Raw genomic sequence first — 24,209 nt, 5'->3', positions numbered from 1 at the left:
GTAACAAAATGCTCAAACATATAATATACAATAAAATATATATAATATACTATAACTTCATAAAATCATAATTTTATTTTTCACATAATAAAATGTGATGGTATTACAATCAAAATGTCCATAATATTCATATTTATCATGTAAAATAAGTAACACGATAAAAAATCGATTACAAAAAATATAACGATAAAAAATTGATAAATCAAGAGAATTTTTTTTATCAATTAAGGAGAAAATAAATCCATCAAACTCAATATTATTGAAAACTAAAATGAGATATGTGTTACTTACTATGATTATAATAAATCTCTGAACGAAATCAATGGACGAAAATGCCCCATAATCTACTTTTTCTCTATTCTCTCTCATCTTCCTTTCCCTTTCACTCTCTTCCTTATATATATAACACTTAAGATTTAAATATTATGTCTATCTCCCATAGAATAAATATGAGTGAATGTAATGAAATATTAAAGTTTATAGGGTGGTATAAGTGGTAAGAATAAATTATACGAGTGACATATTTGATATTAAAATTTTATATGAGTGATAATAATGTAATATTAAAATTTTAGATGTTAAGATGTAAAGAACATAAAATAAAATGATATTTATGTAAATCAACCTAAAATTTAATATAATAAAAAACTAGTGGCATATTCAAGGAAAAACATGTTAGCAAAGCTCAGCTTATATGAAATAAGCCGTCCTTTTCTTCCTCTTCCTCTACTACCACAATCCAAACCCTAAAATGTCAGCCGCCCATTTACTGTCGCATCCACCCACCAATGCAAAGTTTCCCGTCCACTTCCGCACCTCCCCCCACTCCGCCTCGCCCTCCTCCTTCTCCTTTCATCTCCTCTCAAAATCAACAACAACAGCACTAACCATAATCCCTCGCGCTGTTCTCTCCGAAACGTCCTCCCATACTTCACCTCTCTCATCCACTTCCGGTGCCGCCATTGGATCCTTCACGAGATCGCCGGAGGGTTACCTATGCTGCGATGGCGTCCGCGTGCAGGACGCAATGGAAGCGGTCGAGCGTCGCCCCTTCTATCTCTACAGCAAGGCTCAGATCACTCGCAACTTCGAAGCGTATCGAGAGGCTCTTGAAGGGCTGAGTTCGATCGTCGGGTATGCCGTCAAGGCCAACAATAATCTCAAGATTCTTGAACACTTACGGGAACTGGGTTGTGGCGCAGTGCTTGTCAGTGCGAATGAGCTCCGACTCGCACTTCGTGCTGGCTTCGATCCTACCAGGTCAATAGTTTCGAAATGCTCTGCTTAACGGAAACTTCCAATGACTTTGGATTGGGTTGTTTGTATGGACCACTCTGAAGTTTTGTGAATTGTAGAAAAAAGCAGTAATTTATTTAATTTCAGATATAAGGATAGCTAATCCTGGTCTTTCTGAAAATTCTAACAATGCTACTAATATCCCACTTAGTTGAAAATAAGATGCAGTGAAAAAAGAATTTGATAAATCCTATTCAATTAGGATTATACAGGTTTTAGGTTAGTAACTTCTGATTGTCAAACTGTTTGGTTGCTTCATTCATAAATTAAACCAAATCTTTGAACTGTTTGATTGATGATCAAATTATTCAATATATTTAAGAGAGCAAGTAAATGGATGTAAAATAAAATTTGTAAATCTCAATCCTAGCAAGACATGATAATCTATAAAGTTGAGCTAAGATATGTGAAATCCAACTAAATCTAGGTTATATTTCATATGGGATTTGCAAGTCCCTTAAATCTCTCTTAAATCCTACTTAAAGTGGCTTCCCATAGTCTTTATGCTGTCAAGATCCAGCCTGTAGGCTCAAATTAACGAGACATGAATAGACAATTAGACGAATACTTGACATTTTTATTTTCTAATAATAATGTTTTTCCAATATATTGAAAGAGCCATTAAAATTTTGAATTTTTTTTTTATGAAAATAAATAAGCATTGGAAATAAATATATTTCTTATGTGGCGTCACTTCTATTGTGCACGTCTTTAATTAGAGAGGAAGATTCGGCTTTCCCAAATCTCTTGGTCGGCTAGAGCCCACTCAACCTAAGCAAAACTAATTCCAACAAAATCAAGGAAAATTTGAAATTACCCCATAGTTTGCCTTAAATGGGCTATCCTGATTTCCTCCCAAATTAATGCACTTTCCCTAAATAATTCTCTCTCAGATTTGAATTCAAATTAGATATATTTTCCTAATCAGTTCTCTCATAATTATAATTAAAACTTAAACAATTTTCCTTTGATTCCTTCTTATATAATGCATATTAACTCTCATGGGCTTTCCCTAAATGATTCCCTTTCAGATTTGAAATTCAAATTAGATTTCTTTCCATAATTAATTCTCTTCCAATCGTAATAAAAACTTTCCTAAACAAATTTTTCTATCTCTTCTTGCCCATTGCCACCCTAGTGGGGCCCAACGGCTCAGCCGCTGATCCATCAATACTGCCTTCTCAAAGAACCACCTTGTTCTCAAGGTGGAACAAAAGAAAATGTCGCTAAAGCACTAGGCTAATAGCAGTGGATTAGAAAATGGAATGACACTTGTTCGAACGATCCCTGCCTCGATCATCTCCTTGATTAATCTCTCAATCTTTTTGTTTTGGATTTTGGGGTGATGGTACAAACAAACACTGATAGGTGGGACTTCTTCCTTCAAGATGATAGCATGCTTGCGTTCCCGTGGAGGAGGCGCAACCCTTGAACTGGCCGGAATACTCCTCGATATTGTTGTAGTGGTGGTTGAGCCATGTCTAGTTCTTCTATCTTATTTCCATCTTTTCTCCTTCTAAACTCTGCATTTTTCCTATCTCTTCTTGCCCATTGCCACCCTAGTGGGGCCCAATGGCTCAGCCGCTGGTCCATCAATACTCCCTTCTCAAAGAACCACCTTGTTCTCAAGGTGGAACAAAAGAAACTGTCGCTAAAGCACTGGGCTAATAGCAGTGGATTAGAAAATGAAATGACACTTGTTCGAACGATCCCTGCCTCGATCATCTCCTTGATTAATCTCTCAATCTTTTTGTTTTGGATTTTGGGGTGATGGTACAAATAAACACTGATAGGTGGGACTTCTTCCTTCAAGATGAAAGCATGCTTGCGTTCCCGTGGAGGAGGCGCAACCCTTGAACTCGCCGAAATACTCCTCGATACTGTTGTAGTGGTGGTTGAGCCATGCCTAGTTCTTCTATCTTCTTTCCATCTTTTTCTCCTTCTAAACTCTGCGATTAAAGATTATTTCAAATGATCTTATTTTATTTTGTACTTAAGACAAATATGTATATTATTTCAAAATAATTGGGTGTTGCTGTATTATTGGAGATATGGTGTATTCACTAAGCTGCGGTATAACTTCTATCTTTTAATGAATATACACATGTATTATCTAGAGAAATTAAATGAGTGGAAGAAGAGAAAACATTTGCTGTAGATGTGACGCTACACTATAGAGGTATTTGTTTTCAATATTTTTATATATATTTAAAGCAAAATTTAGAGTTTTAGTAGCTCTTTTGAAATATTGGAAATAAATTGTTATTAGTAAACAAAAATTTTAAATATTTTCCCAATTGCCTTTTTTGCACTCGTTAATTCGAGCATTCGGGGCTGATCATGACGTAAAGTTTGTTATAAAGTCTAGTACTACAACAACAACAACCTCAAGCCTTTATCCCACAACGTGGGGTAGGCAACATAAATCCTTTTTCTCCATTGTGCCATGTTAAAAGTTAAATTATCATTTAAATATAATAAAGAAACATCATTTATAATATTTTATAACCAAATCTTTTTAGGTCTACCTCAACCTTTCTTAAAACTAGTAAAATCTAATATATTTATTTTCCTAATCGGGTCATCGGAAGGCTACCATTTTATGTGACTAAACCATGTAAGGCTACTCTCTCTTATCTTATCTTCCACTGTAGCTACTCCAACCTTTTCACGTATATGCTCATATCGTATCCTATCTCTAAGAGTAATGCCACTCATCCACCTGAGCATCTTCTTCTCTTCAACACTTTATATTATGGTTCTCTTTTAATGACCAATATTCTGCACTATAAAGCATTGCAGGTCTAACCACCATCTTATAGAATTTTCCCTTAAGATTTCTATCACACAACAAGCCCGATGCATTCCTCCACTTCAACCATCCATCTTGAATTCTACTAATAATATCTTCATCTATTTCACCATCAATCTAAACATAGACTCAATATATTTAAAACATGTACTCTTAATAATGACTTAATCATCCAAAGTCACAATCCCCCCACAAGAACTATTATTACTTAAATTACACTCCATATATTCCGTTTTAGATCCACTCAAACAAAAGCCTTTAAACTCTGAGGTTGACCTCCATAATTCAAGTTTACCTTCAACTCCCTCTCTAGTCTGATCAGCAATAAGAATATCATAAGCACAAAACATACAGGGTACATCCTCTTGCAAATGTCTAGTGAGACCATCCATGACTATAGCAAAAAGAAATGGGCTTAAGGCTTATCCTTGATGTAATCAAATTGAAATAGGAAAATATTTGATCAAACCACCTTGTGTCTGAACGTTTGTCAAACTCTAGTAGCACTGTCAAATTTAAAGAGAACTCTAAGAATGCTATATGGATCGTTAGTTATTTTTTCTGTATGAAAATAGAGTAAATTATTTTCCGTGTTTGATCGTTTAGAAATTAATGCACTTTTTCTTTAAAAATGGAAAGTCCAATGAGTTTTATATAAATATGTCATTTAACAATAGCATGTGAGTGGGGATGTTATCCATGTATTCATGTTTTTTTTATTTGCTTGGGTATTTGAAGGTCAGATGTGTATTTAATGGAAACGGGAAGTTGGTGGAGGATCTTGTTTTGGCTGCGAAGGAAGGTGTGTTTGTGAATATTGATAGCGAGTTTGACCTGGAGAATATTGTTACCGCAGCAAGAGTGGTAGGGAAGAAGATTCGAGTTTTGCTTAGAATAAATCCGGATGTAGACCCTCAGGTAATATGCTGTTATGTTTGATATGTTGACACATAGGGAGCTCTTAGAAGTTGATTTATTTGCTATCTTGTTTTGTTTGTGCAATCAAAGAATTGAAAATCTTACAACTTCAGTAAATTAGAGTCAGCAACTTGTGTAATTTCATTTCTGTTTGTTAAAGAAATTCCATGTGCAATATTTGCACGACCATCTTCCTATTTATAACTAATGTTTGTCTATGCTAAATTTTCTTATGTTTGTTTTTCTTAACTTGATGCAAATGAGACCTTATAAATCAATTTTGCCCTCATTTGGTTATGCCAACTCACTCAAAAATTCAAAACTTGCATCTTCGTTTGAATGCAACCATTTTCAAGACAAATGCTCAGTAGTTCTTTTTTTTTTTGCTGAATGCCATTGCTAATTTATGTTTACTAACTTGTTATGATAAGTCCTAGAAGTTGAACTTAGGAAGTGTTTTGCAGCTACTCAATTTGATAACTATACTGATTAATGGATTCTTTATAGTTTAAACTCTGTTTGCTCTGATTTTCACTTACCTAGGATGGGATCGACTTGTTACATCACTCATTTTCGAGCTTATGGTTCATTAAAAAAGTGTGATTACTTGTTTCCAATCACCTATTTCTTTATGTTTAGTATTTACATGAGGGTCAATCCTGACATGGCATCTTATAAACACAATATATAAATATCTTTGGATTTTCAAATAACAAATATAATGGAGAGTCCTACAAATTAAGCTAACTTTCTTGTCAAGTTGTTGGGTTATGTCAACATTATGAAGATGCTTTTCAATGACCTCCACTTTTTTTTTGGAATGCTAATCTTGTATTTTTCGGAAAATCTTTGTACAAGCCAATTTTCTTGAGTGGTAACTAGAACTTTACCTTTTGGTTGAATGATTCAACAGTTTTTTTGGGTCAAACTTGATTTCTTATTTTCTTTCGTTTTTATTAGGTGCATCCTTATGTAGCAACAGGCAACAAGAATTCCAAGTTTGGCATCAGAAATGAGAAGTTGCAATGGTTCCTAGACACTATAAAATCTTATCCAAATGAACTCAAACTTGTTGGGGCTCATTGCCACTTGGGATCAACTATTACTAAAGTAAGTGCACTATGTACTTTTCATTTATCTTTGAAATACCATCATCTCAGTATGGTTCGATGGAATTTGTATTGTGTTAAGCATGTAATTATGATACTGATAATAATTTTGATTATTCTCCAATTTTTGTCTATTTCACCACCTCAACAGCATTATTTTAATTAGTTATTTGTTTCTTGATCAATTATTAATGAAACCTTTTTAACCACTGTTTGTGAAGATATATTAATTTTTCCTTATGTTAAGGAATCCGACGGCTGCAAGAAGTGTAATTTTTTAGAATCATTTCAACCATTCTTCTCTTTGGTTATTTAGAATCACCACTTCCTGCACACCAGCATCATGTTGATTAATTATTTTTTGTATGTAATTTCTTCTTCCTCATTTTATTAAATAAGATATAAATGAATTATTTTTTTTAAGGGGATGCTGGGTGCTAGAAACTTTCTCATTATTAAAAAATAAGGACTTTCAATATAAACGAAGCTAGAGCAATCTTTGCAAGCGCTCAAGTTTTAGATTAATAAATCTCAAGGATGAGTTTGAGCCTCTAAAGAGATAAGTGGTAGAGCTAGAGGGGCTACAAATTAAATAATGAAGAAAGCATGGATGATAGTGAATATGGAATATATAATCCTCTATGCTAGATTTATCCACGCATGCTATACACTTTAGTGGTTAAACACGTTTTTAGATTTTTTTTTTGAAAACTATTTAGTAAGGTTTTAGAATTTGAAATGGAACATTGTTTGAATTTACTGGTTATTTTAAGTTAGTTCAATGATTATAATTTTTACACTAAATTTTTTTTCCTCACCATAGTTATATATATATATATATATATATATATATATATATATAAAGTGAAATTGTTTGTTTTTTATTGACTTGTGTTGCTTGGGTGAAATCCCAAATGACACCTACCGCCATGGATGTTGGGCACTTTACCTCTTAGCGCTTTTCATGTAATTCGGACAAGGTACAAAACACTTTTCATATCATTTGAACGAGATGCATGTAATCATCTTCTATGGATGATTTGAAAGTGAGCAACATGCAATATGTGCTTAAAATGATTATGGGAGCTACTTCTCATGACACCAATGTTGCTTTTTATAGATGGCTTGAAAATGAGAAATAAGTAGTGCATCCATAATATCAATTGAAGCTCACCTTAAATGAGATTCCGTGATCAATTGATGGACGTGATGCCCCTTAAATCTACATAGGTTGGATCGGACAAAGGAAAGTTAATTTTAATAGGACCTCAAGTTGACAGCAATTTGAAGTTGGTGAAAATAATGGTTATCTTACCATAGCGTCGTTCTTAACTTCTTGATGAAGTTTGCTCAGGGCACTGTTGCATGGAACAACTTAGCATTACCTGACCCTTAGTTTTGTTTGTTCGGGTTTTATGCATTTTTCTTCGCTTCACAATGAATCAAAATAATTTTTATCCTTGTAGCAGTTCATCGTTTCATGCAATTATTTTTTAGCATTTTCACTCTTTCGTTCATGTGTATTTTGAGAGTATGATTGCTTTTTTTTCCCCTCTAACATTATCCATCTTCGCCATGATGGGAATCATGAATTTTTGATCCAATTGAGGATTTTGATTTCCTTCATCATTTATGCAACTTGTCCTGATCGCTCATAATCTTTGACCGCTCTCTCTTAATTGAAATCCATAAGCTAATTTGCTAGGATAGGATTGAGGTCATTTTTGATCTATCACTCCACGTAATTTCTCTATTTTGTAAAATATATTCTACAACGCTTTGGATTTGAAAGAGGATTTGGGCCTTAGCTAACATGCTTTGAAGAGGTAATATAGTTAGAATTTATTTTATTGCTGGCCCAAACCTTCCCCATTTGATCAGGAATCATGCATGATGATTTTAACGAGAGGTTTGAGAAGCTATTCTTGGACTTTGAATCATTGGAGGTGATGATTTCCCTCAAGTTGATGCTGATGCCGAGAAGCTGAAGGTGGACGCAAGAGATTGCGGGTTAAGAACTTTGAGGCCAAGTTGAATTGGTTTGTTGTCACAATACATCTTTGCCCATTGAAATTCACCTTGCTTCACATGGATAACAACAACAACAACATGAAGCCTTTATCCCACTATATGGGGTTAACTACATGAATCATTTTTCTCGATTGTCTTCTATTAAGAGTCAAATTCTCATTTAATTCTAATAAAGAAATGTTACTTCTAATATTTTTCTAACCAGATCTTTGTAGGTCTATCTCTACCTTTTTTAATATAAACCAAATCCAATACATCTACTTTCCTAACCGGGTCATGGGAAGGTCGCCGTTTTAAGGGACCAAACCATTTAAGGTGACTCTCTCTAATCTTATCTTCCACAAGAGCTATTCCAACCTTTTCACGTATATGCTCATTTCATATCCTGTCTCTAAGAGTGAAGCCACTCATTCATCTGAGCATCCTCATCTCTAAAACACTCAACTTAATATTCAACTTCTCTTTTAATGGCTAACATTATGCACCATAAAACATTGCAGGTTTCACCACCATCTTATAGAATTTTCCCATAAGTTTGAGGGAACTTTTCTATCACATAACAAGCCCAATGTATTCCTCCAATTCAACCATTCAACTTGAATTCTACTAATAATATTCCCATTTATTTCACCATCACTTTAAACAATAGATCAAAGGTATCTAAAATGTGTACTTTTATTAATGACTTGATCGCTCAAAGTCACGGTCCCCTCATTAGATCTATTACTACTAAAATTACACTATATATTCGATTTTAGATCTACACAAATGAAAACCTTTAGACTCTAAGGTTGACCTCCATAATTCAAGTCTACCTTCAACTCTCTCTAGTTTTATCAACAAGAAGAATATCATCAACAAAAAACATACACTAGGGACCTAGGGTACAATCGCTTGCAACTGTCTAGTGAGAACATCTATGACTAAAGCAAAAGATATGGGTTTAAATCTAATCCTTGATGTAATCTAACAAAAATAGGAAAATATTGGTCAAATCCCCTTGTCTTTGAACACAAGTAACAACTCTTGCATAAATATCCTTAATTACTTGAATATAAGCATTATTAACCCCTTTCTTTTCTAGAACTCTCCATAGCACTTCTCTTGGAAGTTGGAACTTTATCAAATGCTTTCTCTAAATCAATAAATATCATATGAAGATTCTCCTTATTCTTTCTATACTTCTCCATCAAATCTCTCAATAAATGTATAGGTTCCAGAATAGACCCACCCGGCATGAATCCATATTGATTTTGAGAAATATTAGTATCACGGCGTAATCTATGCTCCATAATTCTCTCCCATTGTTTTAAAGTATGACACATTAACTTAATTCCTATATAATTTGTACAATTTTACATATCACCTTTATTCTTGAAAAAAAAAGAATTAACACACTAGTTCTCCACTTATTTGACATCTTTGTAGTCTTCAAAATAATTTTACAAAGTTGGGGGATTTACATTCATGCCACTTTATTTCATGCTATTTAAATATCTAAGTCCTAAAACTTTAATATTACATGCCTACCACCCATAGAATAAATGTGGGTGCATGGAATGAAATATTAAAATTTATATGGTGGTATGCGTGGTAAGAATGAAATATAGGAGTGATATATTTGATATTAAATTTTTATATGAGTGGTAGGAATGTAATATTAAAGTTTTGAGTGTTAGATATGTAAATAGTATAAAATAAAGTGGTATGTATGTAAATCCTCCTAAAAAGTTTAGCAAGCCTTCCTTCATCTCCTAAGCATTTCCATGCCTCTATTGGAATATCATCAGGTCCAACAGCTTTTCCACACTTAATTTTCTTTAAAACCTCTCTAACTTTAGTTTTAATAATACGCCGATAAAAAATCACTGCAATATGTATTTTCTACAACTCTAAGAGCTTCTTTTTATGGAGGATCTTATGATGTTGGATTAGTAATATGCAATTTTATTAGCAATTTAAATTACCTAATGGCTGGTTAGATTTCCTTCATTAATTTGTAGGAAGCTTTAAATATTGTGTTGACCTTATCAAAATCATCATTATCCTACTCATTATCATGGTCATCGGCTTTTCCTCCCCTATTTGGACGGCTTCTTTCTTTGCCAGTCATTTCTGCTGAATATTAGATAATCATCTTTAATGTCTTATGCAGATCCTTCATGGCCATTATTTACTGTCAAGATTCTTTATATGGATGACTAGCTGCTGTTTTACCAAGATATTATGCCTTGTTTTATATGGGTGACTATCTGCTAATCTGATAAGATACTATTAGTCTTCTATCCATTTTTACAGTGCTTGCATATAGTGAACCTTTTGTCATCGCAAGAAATTTTTTATTTAACATTCTTTTTAGAAAATATCCGAAATTCCACGTTTTGCTTAAATTGCTGTTAAATTACAACAAGAGACAGGACGAGAAGTGGCTCTTTAAAAACTCAGCTGATTCCCTAAGGCTTACTGTAAATTCTCATTTAGAAATTGAAGTTGAATCTTTGCTATTCATGAATATATTGTTGATTTCTTTTTTCCTATTTTTTCATAGGTTGATATATTCAGAGATGCTGCTATCCTGATGGTCAATTACATTGATGAAATTCGATCTCAAGGTTTTGAAGTCGAATTCTTAAACATTGGAGGTGGTTTAGGTATAGATTACTATCATGCAGGTGCCATTCTTCCAACACCATTGGATCTCATCAACACTGTAAGAACCGCTTCTGCTTCTTGTCTTTACCATGATTTCCTAATATTTTATGCGGATGTATTTTTTAAAGTTAAAGAACGCAGAAAAAATTTATTGTAAATTGATTACTCCCCTTAATGTATTATTAAAGAATATGATAAAATTTAGCAGATACGAATTGCGAGGTCTTACTAGTTAAGAAAGTTGATGAAATTTACTCAAGGGATATTTTAATCGATGTGCTTTTTTAAATGATGCTTGACTTTTCAAAACCATCGACTTTACATACCAGACCTTGCAATTGAGGTGCAATGGCAATGTTGGCTCCTTATAATAATAAAGTTGGCTAAATTATGCTTGTGCATTTCCTAGTTTGAGGTAATTTTCTATGAAATTTCTAAAATTTTTCCTGAGGTTGAAAGAGATTGGAATAGCATCAAGATATCTTTTAAGGGGATTTCATGTAAGGTCATTTAGGGACTATTTGTTTAGCTAAAAAGGAACGGAGAGTAATGGTGTAAAATTTATTGTGTAAAACCTGATGACGATAGTGAGGTGTTAGGTAAATAACAACCAGTAATGGATGGCGACACCAAAGGCGGTGTGGGCATGGTGGCCGCCGACGAAATTGACGGAGGGTGGCCGACGGTTGTCGTGGGTGTTGGCTTGAGGCAGGTGACTATCAACTAAAGAGGGCGGCAGAGAGAAATGGCTTGCGACTAATGATGTGTGGCGTTGGAGGGCAATGTTGGTGGTAGTGGCCATTGATACTTCACACAAGTGTAATATTTGGAATTCTCTCAAATTGAGTGAATTTCAATAAGATTAAATGAACCAGACAGGGAATTTTAAATGTATTGCAATTTTACTCCAAATTTGCTTTTCTTCCAACCAAACAACAAAAATTTCAAAAGATGTGCATTTGGTAAACTTTATATTAGTTTTACTAGGAACCCATTTGTTTCCTTTATTTTTGTTCTTTTTTAATCTAGTCATTTTTAACAGCATATTTGTTACGGCATCACAAATTAGCTTGATCGGGCACGAATCTCAAGGCAAAAGCTAGTTGGAAACTTCAAAAATTAATTCCGGGAGCACCCGAACTCCGATTCCAGCGAGTGTTGACCTCTCTTTTGACCAAACACTCAAAGGGTCTAAATAGGTTAGGTTGACCAAGTCAAACTTTGACTTGGTCAACCCAAGCCTTAATGGGTCATATTGACCCATTAAGCCCATTTAGAGCCCAATTTGAATTCAAATCAATCCATGGCTCAATCCTTTGATCTCATTGACCTAATTAACTTATTTGACCAAGTCAAATGTTGACTTGGTCAAATCAAGTCATTAATAGGTCATTATCACCTATTTAGAGCCAATTTAATGCCCATTCAATGCTCTAATTAACTCCCTTCGTTTTGAATTCAAAACCACGGCCTAATCTGATTAATTTCCCTCCTATTTGATGTTAGCTTAAATCCCCACTGTTGATGATAGGGTTAGGCTCTTTAAATACAAAAAATTTACCCTTTTTTTTGGACTTTTTGGCTCTTTCTCCCGATCCAAGCCCCCAAACCCTCTGAGATTTCGTGTGAGCACTCTTGGAGAGTTTCACCATCTTCCCCGACCAGATCCCAGCGTCCTAGGCCCGCCGGCGGCGAGAACTCCGGCGAAATCGAGCCCCACCTCCCTTCCGGGCTTATTTCCGCTTGATCCAAGGAGAACCAGGGTTTGACGTCAACTAGAGAAATACTCCTGCAGTTTCAACGAATCCAACGAGTCCAATAACGCGAAAATCCGACGGTTAGATCTCTCAAAAACCCTTAGAATAGGTCACATAGTTTCGGGTTAAATAGCTTTTCGAAAAGCTGATTATTTTCCAAACGGATTTTTCCCCATGATTTATGTTCATGTATAGGACTTGTGTTTAAAATTTCGCGAAGTTTCGTGGAGCATTTTGAGAGAACGAGGCATTTTTCTATTCTAGGGTTTTAGTTCGGTTCTTTGAACTGCACGGCTGTAATCTTGCCGTTCAGTGTTTGAACCGAACAGCGGATCCTACCCTCTGCCTATGTGGATAAGTGTCTCAATCATTGGCATGAACAGCGGGTCCAATCCCGTCGCGCCAAGTGTCGCATGCTGAATATTCTGAATTTGAAATTGATTTTTAAATAATTTTAAACTACTTTTCTTTGTAAAATCATAATAAATTCAATTTTTACCCAAAAAATACGTATAATACCTCGTTTTGCTCGTCTTCTCGGCCCCTTTAATTTAAAACAATTTTCATTTAAAAATAATTATTATATTTTGAATTATTTTAAAAATAGTAAAATTCCTAATTTTCTTATTATTTAAATTGTTTTCTTTTTGTATAGTTATTATTATAATATTATTTTAATTATAATTATTTATAATAATCATTATTTCAAACTTTTGTTACTATTATTTTAATTATTATTAATATTATTATTATTATTATCTTTTATTATTACTTTAAAAGAAACTATTTTCATTATTATAATTATTGTTAATATCGTTATTATTATTATATTTTAAAAATATTTTGAAATTTCAGAAGTTTTGATTATTTTAATTTAATTCTTACTTTATAATTATTTTTTTCATAAAGATACTATTTTTTTAAAACTTTTTTTATTAGCTTTTATTGCGTTTTAAACTTCCAAAAATTATAACTTTCTCGTTTTAAATCCGTCTTCGACGCACAATACCTTGTTTTGATCGTATTTGAATTCTGTATGATTTGGGATCATCCTTGTTTCAAAATATTAGGTATATCTGTAATTATTTTGAAAACAGCAAACCCACTATTTTAAAAATACCCTATTATTATATTTAAACTTGTAAAATTCATATCTTTTTCGTTTCAAATCGGATTTTGACGTATAACCCCTTGAATTTTTCAGAAAAATGTGTACTTTCATATAAAAATAGTTTCATGCAACAATTTTACTATTCTTAGCAGATTTCTATTTTACCCTATGGTTTGATTATTTTAATATTATTTAAATTAACTATTATACTAATTATTTTTAAACTACAAATTATTTTCAAATTATTTTGAAACCTCGATCGAGTGGCCAGTGAATCTCTCCTATACCTATGCTAGATACAAATATGATCTATTTTAAATTATTGTATTTTACAAAATCTACATAAATATGTATTTATAAAGTATTTTAAAATTACTTTGAAACTACTATTATTTTAAATCCTAATTTTTGAGAGATTCACTTTCATGAAAATTTAAACATAGCTTCTATGCATGAAGAGCAAATCATGGGGGAGTGGATTAGTGGATTGTTGAGTTCCAATCATTCACTAACCCCGTCATTAGTTTTAGAAGATCTCGGGGCCTGACCTAAAATGTATTTATTGTAATTTTTAGAAGATCTCGGGGCCTTATTTAGCAGATTAACTAGGGTTGGTTAATTAAGGGGTCTAAAGACTCCTAAAAATTCCTAGAAAATTCTGAGATGTCACTAAGTTTAAGTTTTGAAGTTTTCATGTCAATCCGGGGTCTATCCTATCCCCTAGAAAACTTCTAAGTTCGCTAGACGAGTCCTTAATTTTTGTCCTTAACGTGTCATTACGTTATATGGGTTTGAATGGAGTTTTTGTCCTCAAGGTAATAATGCATGGAAACATATAAAAGCAGTAAACACACAATGTGCTTAAATCTAGGAGAGCCTAAACTAAGTGCTCGTGGTGCAACCTACACATGCAATCTACGACGAACAAAAAGTAAATAAAACTTATGACGGAGTTAGTGAATGATTGGTACTCAACTATCCACTAATCCACTCCCCCATGATTTGCTCTTCATGCATAGAAGCTATATTTAAAATTTCATGGAAGTGAATCTCTCAAAAATTAGGATTTAAAATAATAATAGTTTCAAAGTAATTTTAAAATACTTTATAAATACATATTTATGTATATTTTGGAAAATACAATAATTTAAAATATATCATATTTGTATATACATAGGTATAAGAGAGATTCATTGGCCACTCGATCGAGGTTTCAAAATAGTTTGAAAATAATTTGTAGTTTAAAAATAATTAGTATAATAGTTAATTTAAATAATATTAAAAGAATCAAACCATAGGGTAAAACATAAATCTGTCAAGAATAGTAAAATTGCTGCATGAAACTATTTTTATATGAAAGTACACATTTTTCTGAAAAATTCAAGGGGTTATACGTCAAAATCCGATTTGAAACGGAAAATATATGAATTTTACAAGTTTAAATATAATAATAGGGTATTTTTAAAATAGTGGGTTTGATGTTTTCAAAATAATTACAGATATACCTAATATTTTGAAATAAGGATGATCCCAAATAATGAAGAATTCAAATACGATCAAAACAAGGTATTGTGCATCGAAGACGAATTTAAAACGAGAAAGTTATGATTTTTGGAAGTTTAAAACGCAATAAAAGATAATAAAAAAATGTTTTAAAATAATAATATCTTTATGAAAAAAATAATTATAAAGTAAGAATTAAATTAAAATAATCAAAACTTTTGAAATTTCAAAAAAAATTTAAAATATAATAATAATAATAATAATGGTAATAATAATAATAACGATATTAATAATAATTATAATAATGAAAATAGTTTCTTTTAAAGTAATAATAAAAGATAATAATAATAATAATAATTAAAATAACAATAATAAAAGATTGAAATAATGATTATTATAAATAATTATAATTAAAATAATAGTATAATAATAACTATACAAAAAGAAAATAATTTAAATAATAAGAAAATTAGGAATTTTATTGTTTTTAAAATAATTCAAAATATAATAATTATTTTTAAATAAAAATAGTTTTAAATTTATAGGGGTCGAGAAAACGAGAAAAACAAGGTATTATACGTGTTTTTTGGGTAAAAATTGAATTTATTATGATTTTAAAAAGAAAAGTAGTTTAAAAACTATTTAAAAATTAATTTCAAATTCAGAATATTCAGCATGCGACACTTGGCGCGACGGGATTGGACCCGCTGTTCACGCCAATGATTGACCCACTTATCCACATAGGCAGAGGGTAGGATCCGCTGTTCGGTCCAAACACCGAATTACAAGATTACAGCCGTTGATCTTCAAAGAAGCGAACCAAAACCCTAGAATAGAAAAATGCCTCGTTCTCTCAAAATACTCGACGAAACTTCACGAAATTTTAAACACAAGTCCTATACATGAACAGAAATCATGGGGAAAAATCCGTTTGGAAAATAATCAGCTTTTCGAAAAGCTATTTAACCCGAAACTATGTGACCTATTCTAAGAGGTTTTGAGAGATCTAACCGTCGGATTTTTGCGTTCTTGGGCTCGTTGGATTTCGTTGAAACTGCAGGAGTATTTCTCTAGTTGACGTCAAACCCTGGTTCTCCTTGGATCGAGCGGAAATCAGCCCGGAAGGGACGTGGGGCTCGGTTTCGCCGGAGTTCTTGCCGCCGGTGGGCCTAGGACGCCGGGATCTGGTCGGGGAAGATGGGGAAACTCTCCAAGAGTGCTCACACGAAATCTCAGAGGGTTTGGGGGCTTGGATCGGGAGAAAGAGCCAAAAAGTCCAAAAAAAAGGTAAATTTTTGGTATTTAAAGAGCCTAACCCTATCATCAACGGTGGGGATTTAATCTAACATCAAATAGGAGGGAAATTAATCAAATTAGACCGTGGTTTTGAATTCAAAATGAAGGGAGTTAATTAGAGCATTGAATGAGCATTAAATTTGCTCTAAATAGGTGATAATGACCTATTAATGACTTGATTTGACCAAGTCAACATTTGACTTGGTCAAATCAGTCAATTAGGTCAATGAGATCAAAAGATTGAGCCACAAAAAGGGTTGGATTGATTTGAATTCAAATTGGGCTCTAAGTGGGTTTAATGGGTCAATATGACCCATTAAGGCTTGGGTTGACCAAGTCAAAGTTTGACTTGGTCAACCTAGCCTATTTAGACCCTTTGAGTGTTTGTTCAAAAGAGAGGTCAACAGCGAGCTTATAGTCAAACTGAACGTCTCGGAAATACGAACCCAACGACACCAAGATCAACCCAATCCGAGCCCAAATGAGTACGAATCAATTACCCGAAGCGCTGTTGGAAGGTTCAAACCGCAATTTGAGTTACCAAACGGTCTCCGATTTTAACGAGCTTATACTCGAATCGAGCGGCTCGACGAGACGAATCCAACAAGCCCAAGATCGCCGAATTCCGACATCATTAAGGCCTCTAAATGTCCAACGAACGGTGCACGATCGAAGATATCTGCCGTCCATTCAAACTACTCCCTATTCGCCCATGATCTCACACCTATTTACGAGCTATGCCACTCCAGAAAAACTATAAGTAGAGCCCTCATTCTACACAAAGGGGAGGGAAGTGAAGAGAGAGAAGAAGAAGGAAAGAAGAAGAAAAAGAGGAAAGGGAGAATCCTCTCCTCCTGACCACCGTCGGAGTTCGTCCTGCCGCCCGAACACGCCGGGATTCTGCGTGATATTCGGGAGAATGCAGAAATTCTGCCTAACTTCCACGTGATGCTGAAATTCTTCCCAATTGGCAACAGAGTTCCCTCCTGACGTCGAAACTCCGCCCAAGTGAACCCGGAGTTCTCCTTTGCCACCAACAGACGTCGGACTTCTACCCGACGTCGGACCTTCACTCTTTCGCCAAGTTTCTACCTGACGCCGGACTTTTACCGGTTATCGGACTTCGCTGGACGTCTACGCGAAGATGGATTTCTTTACATTGTTGGACTTCTACCTGACGCTGTCCTTCTGATCTTCGTCGTCAGACTACAGTCTTTCCGACCTCAGTCGCCCGCCGACTACGGTCCTCCTGACTTATGTCGCCCACCGAATACAGTTCTTTCGACCTTTGTCGCCCGCCAACTACGGTCCTCCTGACTTATGTCGCCCGCCGACTACAGTCTTTCCAACCTCTGTCGCCCGCCGACTACAGTCCTCCTGACTTACGTTGCCCACCGACTACAAGCCCTCCGACCTCCGTCGCCCGCCGACTACGGTCCTCCCGACCAAACGAACATGTCAATAGTGATTCTTTGTATTCATATCATGTAATGTACTCTATAAAATGTACATCAAGCTAAGGCCTTCTCCCAAGGAAGGGCCTCATTTGTAATCGACTGCAATACTAGTGGAATTATTCAAACTGGGCTAGGCCCCGTGTTTTTTCCCCCTCTTCAGGGGATTTCCACATAAAAATCTTGGTGTCTCATAAATGCTAGACCCTCTCTTTTATCTGATTGAGTGCCAGATTTTCGTACAACGCTAAGACGATAAACTTTATATTTCTCTACCGCCGCGAATACTCTTGGACGCAACAATATTATTATCAGAAAATTTGTTTGTTTATTAGTGATCATATTGAATTTTTTATGTTTTTTTTTGCCCACCGGCATCTAATTATTAGAAAACTATTTTTAGTTTTTATGACACTAATAAGTGACGATGAGGAAGTCACGATCAAGCACTTTTAGACAATAACTATATTGTGTGAGATTGTGAGGGGGGGAATTGGAACTGTTTATTTGCAGTAAGATCATATGCCATACATGAAGGAGGAAGGTAACAGGTAATTTTGGTATTAGTATATTTTATAGAATTTGAAAATTTAGTTTGATGGGACAAAAAAGAATAAAAGTTTTTCAAAGGATTTTTAAAAGTAACGAAGGTCAAGAATTTTCTCTAAAAACTTTTGCAAGTGAGAGTCTACTGCATGCAGTTACTTAGAAATAGTCTTTAAGGGAACTATGAGTAAGATTAGTGATTTCTATTCCTGATTTGAGGCCACTGAAAATGATTTAAAAATATGTGATATGTAAACGACGGTTACGCTTTTTTTATTGTTTGTTTGCATGTGAATATCGACTTGATTTGATGCACAAAACGTTGCTGATGGAGTTGCGGAGCTTCTATTTTCTTGACTTTGTATATAATTTTTGACATGCTTTGATAATGCAAATCATAGCTAATCACGAATGAGGTATTGCATCATGATCTACAGAAAAAAAATGTTGCTTGATGTTAACCTTTTTTGCAAATCTCTTTTTGTACAATGTGTACGAGGAAATGCTACTATGAGTGATAATTTGAATCTATTTAGGATGGAAGCTACATTTCTGTTATTTATGCGTATGTATCACATTTTTTTTAATGATTCCTTCAGGTGCGTGAGCTAGTTCATTCTCGTGATTTGAATCTTATTATTGAACCTGGAAGGTCACTCATTGCCAATACTTGCTGTTTTGTTAATCGAGTAACTGGAGTTAAGACAAATGGTACAAAAAATTTTGTAGTTATTGATGGCAGCATGGCAGAGCTCATACGTCCGAGTCTGTATGGAGCATACCAGGTATGATTATTATACGTAAAAATTGCTTATTTTAAAATGTTGGCTACTTGTTTGTAGTGTTTGTTATATAAGTGTGTACCATGTGATTTTTCCTAGAGATAGGGATGGGTGAAGTTATATTTATGTTTGTGCTTGTTTCATTAGCAAATTGCCTCTAGGAAGCTATCATTGGCCCCCCTATATGCAGGAGCAGACGTTTTGATCCATGAATATATATTGAAGATTAAAGAGAATGGACATTGTTGTAGAGTCTGGTTAGTTTTTTGCTAGCTTTTTACGTGTGGAATTTTAGGTGTCGAATAGCTACCACCTCTTATATGGCAGAATTGCTAGATGATGCTGATATGGAAGTTTGAAGGCTCAATCATTAAGGGAAATCTGCACCAATCAATCAAGGAAAACCAGCACAAAATTACGGCATTCTAACCTAAGCCAATTTGGTAGCTAGGGGCGGTTTGAAAAGTTATGATTGCCGCCCGTATGCGCTTGGGATTGCCGCTCATATTTTATTTGTTTTAATTGTGCTGGTACTTTTCAGTAGTAGGAGATTTATTCTTTTTATTTCACAATAATTGCTTTCTGAAATGAAAATTTTCTCTCATTGTTTGAGTGAAGAAGCGATTAACTAGTTTTTTTTTTTTTTTTTTTTTCTGCAGCACATTGAGCTTGTTTCTCCGCCTTCTCCTGATGCTAAGATTTCTACTTTTGATGTTGTGGGACCTGTATGTGAGTCTGCAGATTTCTTAGGAAAGGACAGAGAACTTCATACACCAGCTAAGGTACGATTCATCTTGTTTTTCTTGTGTAGTTAGGCCTTATTTCTCTTTTACACTATGCCAACAGAACTTGGAAATCACAGGGAGCTGGATTGGTCGTTCATGATGCCGGTGCATATTGTATGAGCATGGCTTCAACTTACAACTTGAAAATGAGGCCTCCGGAATATTGGGTAAGAATTTGTTTTATTTTAACTCTCTTTTTTCCTTTTTTTTTTAACTTTTGGTTTCATCTTTTTAATCTAACAATCAAATCAAATTCCATTAAAAAATCTTTATGAAAATAGTCATTTTGTCAAACAAAATCACAAAAGCTACAATCTTCTTCTTTGATAACATAGCAGACATCACATTGCTATTGCATAATTGAATCTGAATCTTTCTTCTCTTTATTTTTCTCTTCCTTTTGATGAACCAGTACTTACAAAAATGGCCGATTTTCTAAAATTTACATTTTTTGAATGATTTCAACTCGATTGACATTGCCGGTTATTATAACTATACCTTTGATAAATCAATAATAAACTGAACTTATACCTTTTACTTGTGAACCCAATTTTATCACCTTCTTCATGCATTTTGAACAGAACATTTGAACGCTAACAACAGTTTTCTCATAGAAAGAGATATAATGAATAACTAAAAATCAAAGTTGACTTGAAATTATAAACGCATAACAAACAGTTGGAAATATTGATATTAAGCAAATAAGAAACACAATTAATTAGCTAATCCTTTCAATCTATTGCCAACTAAAGGTGGAAATGAGACGAGTCGAGTCGAGTAGACGAGTAGTGGTCTTATCGAGCTTGGCTCGTCAGTCAGACTGTCGGATCGAACTCGGCTCACTTACACCCCTATTACCAACTAACTTTTCTCTTTTTTTTTTTTTTCTTTTGGATACATGAGTGATCATTATTACAGTTCTTTTCCGATCTGCTGCAATACTGTTGCTATCTCTTCTACAAATGTTTCTCAACTTATTTACAGTATTCTGTTGATGTTAAACGTTGCAGGTTGACAATGGATCTTTAGTAAAGATTAGGCATGGTGAGACCTTCGATGACTTCATAAAGTTCTTTGATGGCCTGTAGTCTATATATATCTTCATCATCAAGATAAAATTACTGCTACAATGGGCAGAGGATTGCAAGGATGATGCTTTAGTAGTCTGTTATTTCAGAAAAAAATTGAACTGATTATTTGGCCATTTTTATGTTTGAATAGTTATTGTAGATCAATCATCTTAAATTTCAGTAGAACTTCTTACATCTCATTTGATATATTCTCAAAAATTATCTTGATCGGGCACGAATCTCGATGCAAAACCCAATCCGGAAACTTCAGAAATTAAATCCGGGTACACCCGAACTCCGATTTCAGCAAGCTTATAGTCAAACTGAGCGTCTTGGAAATACGAATCCAACGAAACCAAATTCAACTCGATCCGAGCCCAAATGAGTCTAAATCGAAGACTCGAAGTGCTGTTGGAAGGTTCGAATCATAATTTGAGTTACCAAACGGTCTTTTGATTTTAACGAGCTTATACTCGAATCGAACGGCTCGACGAGATGAATCCAACGAGCCCAAGATCGCCAAATTCCGACATCCCTAAGGCTTTCAAATGTCCAACGAACGGTGCATGATTGTAGGATTCGATATCGGCCGTCCATTCAACCACTCCTTATTCGCCCATGATCTCACACATATTTACAAGCTATGCCACTCTAGAAAAATTATAAATAGAGCCATCATTCTTCATAAGGGAGGATCCATGCAAGAGAAGAAGAAGAAGAGAAGGAGAAGGAAGAAGCTCATCCTCGACCACCGATGAAACTTCGTCGGACCACCGTCGGAGCGTCGCCGGACCACTGCCGGAACCTCGCCGGACCACTGCCGGAGCCTCGCCGGACAACTGCCAGAGCTTCGCTGGATCACCACCAAAGGCCCTCACCTTCGCCAGAGGCCCTCACATTCGCCAGAGGCCCTCGCCTTCACCAGAAGCCCTCGCCTTCGCCAGATCATCATCAAAGGCCCGAAGTTCTGCCAGACCATCACCTGACACCCAGACTTCAATTGACAAGCTATTATTTGTAACCTGATCGCCCTCGGAGGCGAGTCAGCCCTTTGTAACCGACTCAAATTCTAGTGGAATCATTTTCAACTAGGCTAGGCCTCGTGGTTTTTCCCCTTTCAAGGGTTTTCCACATAAAAAATCTTGTGTTCTCTCTGTGTGTGTTGGATATCCGTGCAAAGCTAAGACATATAGTTAAAACTCTATCGCCGCTCATATTCAAGCCTACAACATCATTAAATGATATATTAGTGTTAAAACTTAATGTTTAAGTACTAATTTTTTTTACTGAAATGTGTTAATCAAAGATTGCATGTATGAGGAAGGCTCATATTAGGGGTGTCAATTTTTGACACGACCTCATGTAGTCTTTCTAATGAGGACATTGTGCTTTTTTATTGATGTATTTTTCCAAATTGTTGTTGATATTGTGGACAAAAAACTCCATCATAATTGTGATGGTATCCTATGTTGTCCATCATAATTGTGACTTTAAATTCCTCTATCCTACATATACGATCCTCTAAGATGAGGCCAGGGGGCTTGATCACCAATATTTTATTGTTTTTGGTTGAGGGATTGTTTATCGGCCATTGAAGAGATATGTTGGGAATGTTTCTCACAGATGATGACAAACTGTTGCAGGCAGAAAAATTCACGATGATAGAGTAGAAAGATTTTTTTTGTGGACAAAAATCTAGCGCACAACTAAGTAATTAAAATGATTAAAAAAATTTACGTGGAAAATCCTATAAAAGGGAAAAATCAAGGAATCTTGTCCAATTGAAGTGATTTCACTAATGTTTAAGTAGATTACATTAGTTGAATCATCCCTTAATTCAAGGACAATATGAATACAATATGTTAAAGATCTTTTCAAACTTTGGATGGGTATTCTTGAGCTCGAATGAATGATAGATGTTGGAAATTAGGTGTCAATAATTAGGAGAATGTTTACCAGAGGTCTGACGATGGTTGAAGATTTGACGATGCCCATAAAATGGTAGAAGTCCAACGATGGTCGGTAGTTGGGACGAGGTCAGGTAGCGGTCAACAAATAGGCAGAAGTTCAACGATGCTCGATGCTCATGAAGAAATCCGACAGTGGTCGGTGATAAGAGAGCTTCCGATTTTTTTCTTTATTCTTCCTCCTTTCATGTGAAGAATAAGAGTCTATTTATAAATTTTTGAGAGTGACATGACTTATAAATATGAAGAAGATAAAGAGTATGTTGGAGTGTTCTAGCAGATGGTTGATAATGATTCCCTTGTTCATAACACATTTATCAAGCATTTTTGTGTGTTAATGACGTTAGAATTAAATGATATTGGGCTTGTTGGATTTGTCTCGTTGAGATGCTCAATTCAACTATAAGCATGTCAGATTAGATGATCATTTGATCATCCAATTAATGCATTAAATTTTTCAAGCTTCAGACCCTTGATTTGGCCTATTTGGGCACTAATTGGACTGGTTTTGGCATCCTTAGATTCGTCTCGTCTAGATGCAATTTGAATATAAGCTTGCTGAAATTGGAGTTTGGATGGTCCCCATTTTAATTTTTGAAACCTTAATCTCATATTTGCATCAATATTCATGCCCAACCAAGTCGAATTTTTGATGAAATATCAATATTATCAGTAATAAGTTTACCACAATTTAATATAAAACAAAAAATACTAGAAAATAATAAATTATTAAAATATAAATCATAAAATATACATATCATCAAATTAGTAGGTTTGAACTACTTTATAAAATAGCAAATTATTACCATATTTTCATATGAAACATCGTCACCTTAGTGAAAAACCTAAATTAAGATTTAATCAATTCAGTGGTGGAAAAGGACATTTTACCTTCCATTGAAGGAGCATTAAAGAATAAAGATGCTCATTAAAATCCACCTCCACCAGACAGATAAATGCACCTTCCAGCATTTACTCTTTCATCCCCTTCATATTTTTCTTAGAAGAAAATGTTATTAATTTCATATTTAAGGCTTTTATCAGTCGGAGTCAAATATTTCTCAAAGAATACAAATTCGATTGAATCATATGATATTTTTTTCTTAGAATTTAGTTTTAT

At 34.5% G+C, this 24,209-nt stretch overlaps 1 protein-coding gene across 1 annotated transcript; it reads left to right on the top strand.

The window, feature by feature from the left end:
- The first annotated feature begins 679 nt into the window (after window positions 1-679).
- Window positions 680-21,322, top strand: LOC110111035 (diaminopimelate decarboxylase 1, chloroplastic). The gene is made up of 8 exons (XM_020842726.2): window positions 680-1,260; window positions 4,852-5,026; window positions 5,987-6,136; window positions 10,715-10,876; window positions 19,085-19,270; window positions 19,927-20,049; window positions 20,130-20,219; window positions 21,063-21,322. The coding sequence occupies exons 1-8, from the start codon at window positions 752-754 to the stop codon at window positions 21,138-21,140; spliced, it is 1,473 nt and encodes a 490-aa protein (XP_020698385.1). The 5' UTR covers window positions 680-751; the 3' UTR covers window positions 21,141-21,322.
- Window positions 21,323-24,209: the final 2,887 nt, after the last annotated feature.

Source organism: Dendrobium catenatum, unplaced genomic scaffold (genome assembly GCF_001605985.2).
Source record: "Dendrobium catenatum unplaced genomic scaffold, ASM160598v2 fragScaff_scaffold_1132, whole genome shotgun sequence".
Taxonomy (NCBI): Eukaryota; Viridiplantae; Streptophyta; class Magnoliopsida; order Asparagales; family Orchidaceae; genus Dendrobium; species Dendrobium catenatum.
This window is presented reverse-complemented; position numbering and strand designations above follow the sequence as displayed.